This window comes from Cololabis saira, chromosome 9 (genome assembly GCF_033807715.1).
Source record: "Cololabis saira isolate AMF1-May2022 chromosome 9, fColSai1.1, whole genome shotgun sequence".
Taxonomy (NCBI): domain Eukaryota; kingdom Metazoa; phylum Chordata; class Actinopteri; order Beloniformes; family Belonidae; genus Cololabis; species Cololabis saira.
The window spans coordinates 10,319,424-10,332,494 of NC_084595.1; the positions used below are offsets into that span (position 1 = coordinate 10,319,424).

At 41.2% G+C, this 13,071-nt stretch overlaps 1 protein-coding gene across 1 annotated transcript in view; it reads right to left on the minus strand.

Annotated features, from left to right (window-relative positions):
• Window positions 1-13,071, minus strand: part of ncor2 (nuclear receptor corepressor 2) — a 154,509-nt gene that overhangs the window by 109,107 nt on the left and 32,331 nt on the right. Inside the window, 2 exon segments of the mRNA XM_061730433.1 lie at window positions 1,465-1,642; window positions 11,414-11,529. Of these exon segments, the coding sequence (XP_061586417.1) occupies window positions 1,465-1,642; window positions 11,414-11,529 (294 nt within the window).

The window sequence follows — 13,071 nt, forward strand, 5'->3', positions numbered from 1 at the left end:
GTGACTGGATCTGATTTCACTTATGTAATGGCTTTACAGCTCTCGCCGCGGTGAGGGAGAGCTCTGGCATTCCTGATTCCCACCCCCTGTTTGAGCCCCCCCACCCCCCCGTACCTTGTCATTGGTGCATCTTTTTACTATCATTTGGCTGTCTGCCTTGTCTGGCAGTTTGAGGCACTGTGTAATGTCAGGAGCGCCGCCCGAGCGGCAGCTCTTCACTGCAAGCAAGTGCTTTTGATCTGCAGTTCACAGTTTCGTTTAGTCTTTTGAAATCTAGGTCACCTCTATTATTTATTCATTATGGTTTCACAATTCCCATAGTGTTCCCACTGCTGCACATAGGGATGCAGCTCAACTTGACAGCATCTCCTTCTGCAACCTCCACTGTGATATGTCTAATAACATCCTCCAGGGCTCCCTAATGGCGCTTTTACACTAGCACCTACTCAGCCCGACTCCACTCTTCGAGTAGATACTTTTTCTCTAACTACTCTGCCGAGGTTCTAAGCGGCTGAGTCGGCTGTATCTGATGAAACGAAACGAGGGCAAGGCAGGTCGAGTAGAGACGAGACGTGGCGAGTCGAGTCGCGCTGAGTAGGTACTAGTGCGGTCAGCAACCCGCGGCTCTAGAGCCGAATGCGGCTCTTTAGCGCCGCCCTAGTGGCTTCCTGGAACTTTTTCAAAAATGTTTGACCTTTTTTTCTTCTTTTTTTTCCTTTTTTCTGTTTTTTTTTTCTTTTTCTCTTTTTTCTTCTTTTTTTCCTTTTTTTCTCTTATATTCTTCCTTTTTCCTTTCCTTTTTAATCTCGACATTTCAATTTTTTTTCTCGACATTTCGACTTTTTTCTCAACATTGACATTTTTCACGACATTTCAAATTTTTTCACGACATTTCAACTTTTTTCACGACATTTCAACTTTTTTCTCGACATTTCGACTTTTTTCTCGACATTTGACTTTTTTCTCAAGATTGTACTTCAACATTAATCTCGACATTTCAACTTTTTTCTCAACATTTCGACTTTTTTCTCAAGATTGTACTTCAACATTCATCTCGACATTTCGACTTTTTTCTCGACATTTCAACTTTTTTCTCTCGAAATTTCGACTTTTTTCTCGACATTTCAACTTTTTTCTCAAAGTGCTTAATGAAAAAAAATCTTTCCCCAGTTATAATTTCCCCAGTTATAGTTCATTTTTGCGGCTCCAGACATATTAGTTTTTTGTGTTTTTGGTCCAATATGGCTCTTTCAACATTTTGGGTTGCCGACCCCTGTACTAGTGTAAAAGCGCCATAAGAGACAGGAAGGATTACCAAATGAACAAAATTGTAGAGAGATGAATCAACGGTAAGTTTCACGGGTAAGAAAAAAAGATGTTCTTGTAAGAAATAAGAAGTAAAGTAAAAGAAATATGTCTAAACGCAGTTTCTACTTGGCCCAAAGCTGTATGGAGACCACTGACCTTGGTCATGTCCTCGGCCCCCCCCAGCGGCAGCGGCTGTCGGTGGGATGAAGGCCTCACCAGAGACTCTGGCCCCATCTCCAAACGAGGGCGTTTGATCTCCGCATAGTCCACGTCTGACTGGCCCGGGGGCTCCTGCAGGTAGATGTGCTCGTAACGGATGTGCTGCTCTTGTCCCCTTCAAAAAAAAGAAGAATAAAAATAGATACAGTTTAAATAAAGATTGAATTGCCACAGAAACCACATTTACATAGCAAAATAAAAATGCAGCACTGAACATCATCTACTGGCAGGTTGCAATTCATTAAGCAAAACTCCCACAGAGCCTCTTATATTCATATCGGTGGCTCTGTGAGAGCTTATCAAGTCGAGCTTATAAGTGTTTACTGTCACCCAGTACAGAATAAAGGATAGCTTAACCAAAGTGGCGCCAGGTGGATAACAAAGGTAACTAAAGTTGAGTTAAGTATGACTCAAGAGAGCTGAATGTGCTCAGAGCGATGTTCTGGTAAGAGAAGACTGCTCGTCTCGGGACAGACTTAGTTTCAGGTTGGACATGTGACAGACCAACTCACCATCTTCATTTTAAAAAAGTGACTAAATTATGAAATTAAATTGAAGAAGAAATTAAATCAGAGCTTTTTTTTTTGCGAAAATCCAATATAAAGCTGTCAAGTCCAATATAAAGATGTGTGTCCCATTTGACTTGTGTAGGACTAAACTTCCGCTTGGATTCACTGGGTCATGTGATGTAGGAGCTACTGAATAAAAAAATACTGATCATTGACACTAATCAGAAAAAAGAAAAACAAAAGTGTCAAACATTCAACTAGAAAAACCACATCACTATGGTGTTCATTCTCCAAAACCCACATTTAAACACCAAAATGGACTTTCACTAACAAAACAAATCTGCAAACACGATGCCATCTCAAACAACTCACCATCTCTTTATTAAACACTTTTAAATTATTCTGAAGTTTGGCAACACATTCAAAACCCCAACAGCTCATTTGGGTAAAGTTCTGCGTGATAACGTTGAAACTTTTCTTCCTTTTCTTTTTGTTTGTGAATCTGAGACACATGGTTGTAGTTACTGCGGTGAGAAAGGAAACCTGTTTTCACCCCTGATAACACATCTCGCTAAAAACAGCCTAAAGCAGCGGCTCCCAAAGTGGGAGGTGGAGTGGGAGGAATGAATGAATGAAAAAATTAATGTTGGACACTGCTAGTATAATGGACAGGTTTTGATGGGGAATTGTTCATGTTTTAAACACATTTTGAACAAAGGGTAAAGGTATTTCTTCAGGAATGTAATGATAGCGATGTTGAATATTGCTACACAGTATTAAAACATATATAAATAAAAAAATAAACCTGTTACACTGAACATAATTCCACTGACAACAAAGAATACCATTACACAAACATAAAAACCGCTACACTTGACATAATGACAACGTAAATGTGGTTTGTTGTTTTGTTATTTAACACTAGAACCACTTAGCGGTCTCACGGACGGTTGTGGCTTTTATCATTGTCGAAACAAAATCTACAGGTCTGTCTCTCCCCGACTTTTACTAAAGATGTGCATTTTAGATTTTGCGACGAATGTTCTTATGAACCAAATGGAAAAGTTTGGGAACCACTGGCCTAAAGGAACAACAGCAGCCGTGTGTAGATGGCTACAACAGATCAAAAATATATTAAAAAGGGTCAAAATCAAGCCGTGAGGATTCGCTGAGACATGGTGTCACGGGAAACACTTGCAATGTTTTCATTAATGAGCATTCAGAGGTTGTACATAAAAGAAGCTCGATGCAAATTTACAAATGGACCCGTTTGTTATAAGATTCAAAAATAATTCTTTACCTACAAAAATCAATTTAAAAGCGAAGTCACTCTGACAAGGCTGACTTGTTTTACCCGCCTGTGTTCGGCTGCAAGCACTGATTTTGACGAGGCAGAAGTAGGTGAAGAGTTTGTGGCTAAAGTTAGCTCTCAAAACTGGTTCAGCGGCCAATAATGTTTGTTTGGAGTCAGTGCACCGTGAGCGTGCAGCCAGTTCACAGGACAGAGGAGCCTTTCTACGCAGAGCACAACAACTGTGCACTAAGCAGCTTGCTGGTAAACCTGCTCATGAATTCAGGTTTCAAGCAAACACATCCCCTTTTGCTATCAGTTACCCAATACTGCCTACAGGATACTACCTACTCATCCACTCATTGAATCCAGATAAGATAACCGAAATATATCTGATAAACCTTTCTTTTTTTACCATTTAGGCATATTCCTAACGGTTGGTATTTGTTTGACAGAAGGAAACACACATGCAAGATAAAAAAAAATCCTAGCTGATACACCATGTTTGGTTAAGGTGTTTCAGCACAATGATCCAATTAAACTGCATTTACACACGTCAATTACATTAAAGGTCTGGAGCCATTTAGACATTCATTTAGAATGAGTAAGCTTATCTTGTGCTCTTATACTGCATGTATAAGAGATTTGAAAGATAGATTAGTTTAAGATCAGGCTGCCCTAAACCTTCACAGCTGTGGTCAACACACACACACAGACACACACGCTGGTTTGATTTGGACTGACAGACATATCAGCAATCAAATGTTACTGCAAAATGGAAAGATGGAATGAGTTACAGTCAGGACTGGCGAGTGGAAAACAAAGAGAGAAAACTGGAAATGCTGAGTCACTACCAGGCTCTGAAGGATTTGTGCACTTTTTGAAGACAATGGTTAAAAGTCCTGAAGGGCTTTATTTAGAGGGTACGCAACAGTGAAAGTCCCTCTGTAGTAGAATAACCAGAAAAGCTAAACACACATCCAGCAACCTGCAATAAAAGGATTCTGCATTTCCTAGTATGATCTAGTCGAGGCCTTCTGCATGTGCAGCTCTAATTTTTAAACCATTCTTATTGAATTAATTAAACCTGTTAGTGTGCTGGTGAAAATTTGTCAGCACGAATTACAGCAAAGCAGTAAAAAAGGGGGCTCCACGGTGTGTAGCCAAAGGACTCCTTCTTAAATTTAACCGCACTCGATTTTACTAGCCCACTTGTTAATGGCTCTCTGTTCTTACGAAGGGAACTTTGTGTCCAAGTCTGCCCCGGAGGCAGATGCCAGAAAGCCAGCGACTTTGCTGCTAGTGTCAAAATGGAAGTGGCTTCTGAAGAGAAAAGGGAAAACACAACCATAATTGCTGGTCCAGGCCCACAATGGCCTACTGTGTGGTTTCTGTAAGTGCCAAGATCCCGAAGCCCATCTCTGTTTAGGAAAGTGTTGGAGGAGTGGCGTTGCAAAGGAGGCCACCCACAAACTATGCGAGAAATGTACATGGGATGGATATAATTTCAGACATAGGCATGAAAGGCCAAATCTACATGTTAAAAAGCTGACAGGAGTTGAGGAGAGACACAGATTGTGGGTATTTGTGCTCTGGAGTCACGAGATAGTACCTAAAAATACTGGGAGGGGGAAAAAAACTTTGAGTCTGACACAATTTCTCACTCTGTGGATACGGTTACATGATGTTTTTTAATTCGGAATTAATTATTCCGAATTAAATAATTCCGAATTAAACTATTTTCCTTCGAGTTTACATGGAAATAGTAATTCCGAATTGAGGTTTACATGGAAAACACGTTTGATCGGCTTTATCCCATTCCACTTAAGGTCTGGGGGTTGGGAAGGTTCTGATTGGATAGGGGGGCGGACCGGAAGTTACATCTACCAGAAGAAAAACAAACTAAAGCTGGGCATACACTGTGCGATATTTTAAATCGTTTGATTCAGTCCCATCTCAAACTGCACGACTAGATCGCTGAGTTCAAAAGTTCACAGCCCATGATTTATGGTCTCACACTGTACGACCCGATGCTCTGATGCGACCCGTCTGCTCACACTATACGATCATAATCCTCACGTCGGACTTCTGTATACCGGAACTGCAACGTCAAAAAGAAGTGGAAGAAGAGGAGGAACCCGGAAGTGGGAGACACCGAAGATTCTCAGTAAAAACAAATGCACTGCCTTGGCAATTTGTGCCATTCTGTGTGGCGATAAATCAAAAAAGAAAAGACGACGTCGTGTTTGGACAAGGAATTGGCTGGGCAGACGTGGGCAGTACGGTCTTTCAATCCTTCAGCGAGAACTGGAGGTAAGCAGCAAGTTGCTGGCAGCAACGGCTACATATAGCACGTTAGACCAATACTATCTACTGTATACGTACGTTTTGGCACTTTTTCTGTCTTTTTTTTTTATTGCGCATGCTCTCTGCGAAAGGATGAGGCCAATCGAGTTGTAGCACTATTTCAACTGTGCAATACCATCCGTGATTCGTGATCGGGAGCTCGTCATGAGGTGTTAATCTCTCGCCGTGAGGTGTTAATCTCTCGTCGTTACCCCACGTTTACTGCACGAGGCACGACCAACGATTGGGTCAAAATCCGGCCCGATCCAAAAAATAGTCGCACAACTGGAAAATTGGTTCAAAACGAAGCGAGTGCATGCCCAGCTTAAGCCGCTACAACTTTGAAAAGCTCACAATTTTTATGTTTCCTGCCATCTGTTCTTTTAATTATTTCCAGGTCCTCCAAGCTATTTATTAAATAAATCGTCTCCGCTCTTGGCCACCGTTTACTGCGTGCTGCCAACTTGAAACTTTGTTTTTCGAAAACAAGCCCAGCCCAAAATATAAGCGTCATTGCGACAGACGGGCAAGGGAACAAGCAGCGCAGAAAGACCGGAATTAATTTAAAGGGGACTTATTATGGCATTTAATGTCTATTTTAGACAGGCCTTGAATGTCTTAAAAACAAGCTTCTTTGAGCTTCGTTTTCGTGTAAACGAACGGCCAAAACGCATGAAAACACCATCATTTTTGCTACGTGTAAACGGGGCATATTCGGAAATATGTGTACATAAATACATACATGGTCATTTTTACTCATTTTAAATCGGATTTAATTTTAATTCTGAATTAAAGAGGAATTAAACTTCCCATGTAAACGAACTCTTTGACACAATTCCTCACTCATTCAGTGGAATACTTCCCCATCCGCATCAAGGCTTGGTCTTACATAATCATGAAGCTCTCGCTCTCGCCCCCCAACCCCCCGGCTCAAGCCGAATAATCAAGTCCCTGGGGAGGATTTGTCTGGAAGATGAGAAAAAGATGTGTGTGGAAGTGGGCTGGGGGAGGCGAAGGGGCGACTGATCACAACTCCCTCAACAGCTCCATGAGATTCCCGCTGGCTCGGGTCCCATTATGACGAGGGGGGAGATTATGTGTGCCGATAGCTAATCGTTACTGTGAAAGCGCGGGGTCTGTGTGGATGCCAATCGCCCTGCCGCTCCCCAGAGAAGCTGTTGTTTGGCTGCGCGGGGCACGGCGCTGGCCGAGTTTACCACAGCTGGGATGAATGGATCTCATAAAGTGGCCAGTAAAGAAGGGACAGCAGCCCTCCAGAAACTTCGAGCAATAAGTGGTCAAGTCCTTAACTTTTCTGTTCATGTTGCTGAACAAAAACCACATTACCCAACAGAGACAGAACTGCTAATAAAAACCAATACCAGCATAAACACAAATGCTCAATGACTTCTACTAATAGAATTATTTATTTTCTAATCCAAATTTAACTTGATTTAGGGACCTGAGAGCTACTGTGGCTCATGCGGTGCTGTGGGAACAGCAAATGAGGAATAAAAGGTGTCATCACATGCGAAAATGAAGAACACTTTCATTAAGAAAGAATACTGAAAAGAAAAAGAAAAAAAATGAAATGGAATTACAGCAATTCATAAAGAAGTACTAAAAAACACAAAGTCTACTCATCACTGTACCAAAAGACTCAGGATATTACTTTTAAACTAGTTTATCCACATCCGTTTCACAGATGAGAAAACTTAATGACCCCTGTTTTTGTACAAACTCCACATTTTGTGGCACGAAGCCATTTTGCACTTTCTCTTCCAGCAAAGAGAAATCTGTTGAGTAGCTGCGCTGCCAACAGCCCTGCCATGACTCTGAACAGGTGGAAGTGGGTATAAAGCGAGCAAGGAAGTGAGGAAGGTTTTTCTGCCTCTATGAGAAGGTTATAAAACACATTCTCTCATTTTAATCAAGACGGTGGGATGATCTCAGACAGATGTGAGGAGGAGGAACGACAGAAATGGCCTGAAGCAGAGAATTAAACAAACAAGGAGCACAAAAGTGATACAACTGGCATTTCCTGACTCATAAATAGGGAAAATGTAGAGCTTTAACAAATTTGTACATTTGAACCTGGCCCAGAGCACAAATGGAGCGGATAAAGGAGAACACCGTTGCTCAGAGTGGTATTGTTTTGTTTGATAAAAGCACAGTTTGTAATTAAATGTCATTTCTCAAGTTCAGCAGAGTGTAAACAACCGTGACAAAACTCAAAAAGAGTGCACAGAAGTACGGAGACTTACGAAAACACAAGCACACATCTCGGTAAAGAACAGACAGGATTTCGAAGGCGAGAGTCACAGTGTTCACACAAACAGTGGCCACGGTTACATGATGTTTTTTAATTCGGAATTAATTATTCCAAATTAAATAATTCCGAATTAAACTATTTTTCTTTGAGTTTACATGGAAATAGTAATTCCGAACTGGGGTTTACATGGAAAGCACGTTTGATCGGCTTTATCCCATTCCGCTTTAGGTCTGGGGGTTGGGAAGGTTCTGATTGGATAGGGGGACGGAAGTTACGTCTACCGGAAGAAAAACAAACTTAGCCGCTACAACTTTGAAAAGCTCACAATTTTTATGTTTCTTGCCATCTGTTCTTTTAATTATTTCCAGGTCCTTCAAGCTTAAAGCTGGAAGCTCTTGACCACCGTTTACTGCGTGGTGCCATCTTGAAACTTTGTTTCGAAAAACAAGCCCAACGCGGAATATAAGCGGCATTGCGACAGATGGGCGAGGGAACGAGCAGCGCAGAAAGACCGGAATTAATTTAAAGCGGAATGAGTGTATACATGATCGCTGAATTATTCTATTCGGATTTAAAATCGGAAAAAACCAGCCACTTACTTCGGAATTGAGGCCCCGTTTACACGTAGCAAAAACTGTGGCGTTTTCATGCGTTTTGGCTGTTCGTTTACACGAAAACTAAGCTCAAAGTCACCAAAAACGGTCATCTCTGAAAACTCCGGCCAAAGTGGAGATTTGCAAAAACTCTGTCTTCACGTTTGCTTGTAAACGGAGGGAAACGGACATTTAGGCTTCAGAACGTCACACTATGCCACAGAAACGTCACTACACTGCAAAAACTCAAAATCTTAACAAGAATATTTGTCTTATTTCTAGTTAAAATGTTTCATCTCTAGTCAAAAAAATCTCATTACACTTATAACAAGACTCTTCACTGGAAAAAAGTGAAAATTTACTTGAAACAGGTGAAAATTGTCAAATAAGTTATTTATCTGGTGATGACTCTTTTAAGTGTAATGAGATTTTTCAACTAAAAATGAGACATTTTAACTAGAAATAAGACAAATATTCCTGGTAAGATTTTGAGTTTTTGCAGTACAGCGTCATGTGTGCAACCTGTGTTTACAATTTGTTTGGCCACCGTCAATATTTTCTCTGTATTTGACCTGTTTTATATTCTAAAGTCCCACTCATCTTGGAAGTAACTGGAAGTTACTCGTGTCATTTGTTGACGTTTTTTTCCAGGATTCCAATTGGCTAGCATGACTTTATGCTTCTCGTTACACTGCCCCCTGTAGGTGTGGCTGCTCATAGCACATTAAAAGCGTATTTATGCGGGTTCGTGTAAATTATGGTATTTTTCAAAACGTAGATGGGGAAATATCCGTTTTTGTAAATACCCGGCTACGTGTAAGTTTAATTCGGAGTGGTCATTTTCATTCGGAATTAGGTGTTTACATGTTAATTTTGACTCATTTTAAAATCGGATTTAATTTTAATTCTGAATTAAAGAGGAATTAAAATTCCCATGTAAACGCAGCCAATGAGGCCTTCGGTGTTGATATGAAGAGCTCCGTAACGACTTCTGAAGGTCTGAGCTATTCAAAAGCCCCAGCCCCACCAGCAAGGGTTTATTTCACAGTCCGCACAAAGAAATGCCAGCGAGCTCTCTGTATGTCCACTTTTGATATGATAGTTATCTTTTATCTGCAGAGAAGAAAATTCATTGCTCAGCTGGAGAAAATACGATACATCTGCCCTGCAGAAGCATGCAGTGAGTCATCGGAGAGGCTGCCAAAGCTCCAGTGATTGAATGAAGTGTGTCAGTAAATCAGGAACTGGTGGGCAGCATTTGAAGCACTGTGCTTGTTCGTTTATCACGCCGTGACCCAGTGTTCCCATGCTGTGGGCTCGGCTAAAAGCCATTGAACAGCGTCAGTGCACACAGCATCACGTTTTAAAAAGCAGACAATAATAAAGCGATGCTTAAGGACACACAGCTTCACAATGCAACATTCACTCTACCATCTGGTCTTATAACTCCACCGTGAACAGAAAATACTGTAAATCTTGAAAGGCAGTCTCCTCTTTACAGATGGCACACTATGCATGCATCAAATATCAGCAAGGTGATTTCATAGAAAGGTCTGCTTAAATCTCCTCTAAAGTGTCAAAGACATTCTGCCATGAATGTCAACTGAAACAAAATGTTGTGACCTATTCTCTGTGCATCATGCAAAATTCAAAACACTGACATGAATCATTCATAAGTACTCATCAAGTCACATCCTCGGAAACAGACCGGTATATAAATAATACAGAACATTGGCAGGTACACGACTTGTGTCTCTAAAGACAAAGCACTATTCATAAGATGCTTTGCTCAATTTACTACTGGCTTAGTGAAGATGAAAAAAAAACTCTGCAAGCTCCACTGCCCTGCAAAACCATTTAACTCACATTATAAAGGAACGGCTTGTGGCTACCAATTACATAAGAACTGCTCTGGGGGAGGATTAACTGGCAGTGGCTTCAGTGAAATAATATCGCATGAGACTGAATACAAGGATGGCACAATCGAAGTGTGAATTAATTCAAAACTGGCTGACTGACATTGTTGCATGATCTATCTACAAACATTCCCAGAATCTCCAAAACATGCAAAAACGCATAGGCATATATTTAATATTCTGTTGTAATGATGAGGGTATTTAACTAAATTAGTTTCCAGCCTAAAAAAAAAAATGTTCTGACAAATCTCTGCATTAATGAATGTTTAAGCTTAATTAAGGCCATCAGTTACATTAGTCTTGCCCATTTTCACATGGTTAATAAGACTTTTTTGCCAGTGTATGTATGCATGTACCGTATTTTCTGGACTATAAGCTGCTACTTTTTTCATAGGTTTTGAACCATGCGGCTTATACAAAGGTGCGGCTATTCTGTGGATTTTTCTTCCACCGCTCGGGGCGCTCTAACCGGAATTAGAATCAAAACTAAGACAAAATAAATGCAAAGAAGAATACGCTACTTTAGCAGATAGAAGTAGGTAGGAGCAGATTTCAAACAGATAAATAGTTAAATAAATACCGGTTATTTTCTCTTGGTTCTGTCCCGTTTTAATCAGCAAAGTTGCTGCCGTGTTAAAAGACACTGTTAGGAAAGGATCTATTTAGGTACAAACATGTACATCATTTATAGTTCAAAATCATTCTGTACATGTAGTAAATATCTAATCTAACAAAATAAATATCTGCGGCTTGCATATCTTTTTTTTTTTTAAATAGAGCGGATGCGGCTTGTATGCAGGTGCGGCTTATAGTCCAGAAAATACGGTACATATACACAATATTCAGTCAAGTAAAAGGAGTAAAAATAGCAATATAATTCAAATGAAAAGAAATCTCAGCATAACGTCTTGTAAAAACAGCAGGAATGTGTTGATGCTTTATGAGAAGGGCACTCCTACCTTTCATTACCAGGCTGGAACTCTGACAGTAATGACGGACGACGACGATGGGGTTGGGTCAGGTGGGGGCTGTAGTCCCTGGCATGATGAGAGTGGAAGTCAACCAGTCCAACTTCCTGAAACACAAGGAAAAAGCAGCATTTTAGCAAACAAGAACCACACATTTGATCTTGTTCTAAGAATGATACAGGTACCTGATCATAACAAAAGCCTAAGAATTATGAAAATATTTGCCACCGTACAATCTTTCTCTTATTTTTCTTGTAACATTCAGCCATCTTTTCTCTCTTTTCATGTGGCTCAGTGGCGTAACCCTCTAAGCTACTGTTAACCAGCACCTCTGCCAGTGGGGGGCTGCAGGACACAGTCCATCAAACCTCACCATCTTCTTATCATTTTGACAAGTGGGAGCTGCAGATTAACAACAGGTGCAGCTGTGGAGATCCTGGGGGCTAATCCTCCAAGTCCAAACATTCGATAACAATGGAACAGACACTGGGGGTCAAAGAATTAATTTTTAGATCAGCAAGAGGCCTCCCTATTGAAGACAGCTTTGCCCCTTGAGCGTAGAAGAATATAATCTTGATAATGAGGATGTGTTGGTGGTAATAACGAGAAACGCCCAATGTGTCTCCACGACAACAACATGAACTTTCAACTTAAAGGGGATCATGGCATCTAATACCTATTTTAAACAGGCCTTGGATGTCTTAAAAACAAGCTTTTGATTGTTTTTGCTAAATAAATTTGAAATTCAGCCTCTAAACCATGTCTTTATCTTCCCAATCTCTAAACTCATTATCTATGCGGGATTCTCCGTGGACGGGGCTATGATAATGAGGCTCTGTGCTGATTGGCTGCCTGAATGACGCGATACACCGCTACGAAAAAATGGCGGAAGCTCCGGCCGGCGGAGTTAGTTGTGGGCGTGGTTTCACGCATCGGAGGACAACCTCTGTAATAGGGCTGAACGATTAATTGCATTTGCGATAATATCGCAATGTGATAAAACAAGATTTTCTAACCGCAAAGGCTGCGATTTGACCAGTCACGTGATCTGGTCACGTGATCTGGTCACGTTGCCGGCAGGGAAAAAAAGTCAACAGTGGCGCGTGTAACCTACTGTATCTACCATGGCCTCAGTTTTAGGGCTCGGTCAGGCGAGGCTTTATAAATATATGGGCTTTATAAATGTATTAAATATATGAGCGCGGAGTCGGCGTGACCAGGAGCTGCGCGCGACGATGAGCATGAGCCGGGCGCTGACGGACAGTGGAGTCGCGCTGTGAAGCCTGATTTATGGTTCCGCGTTAAATCGACGCAGAGCCTACGCCGTAGGGTACGGCGTAGGTTACGCTGCGACGCGCGCCGTACTGTGCGCCTACCGTGTACCCTACGGCGTAGGCTATGCGTTGGTGTAACGCAGAACCATAAATCAGCCTTAAACCACCTGCAGCCCATCAGCTCATCAGGAGGTTAAAGAGCGGCTGCGAGTTGTTCATTGCTGGTTCGTTTTTGTTAACAATGTGAGCTTTTTGGTTTGTTTGTTAGTTTGCTGGTGGGTTTTTTTCTCTCTTTGATTTTTGAATTATTTGTGAAGAAGTTCTGAGTTTCCTGTGAGGAAGGTTTTTTTGTTCCCTGTGGGAATTTTTCTGTGT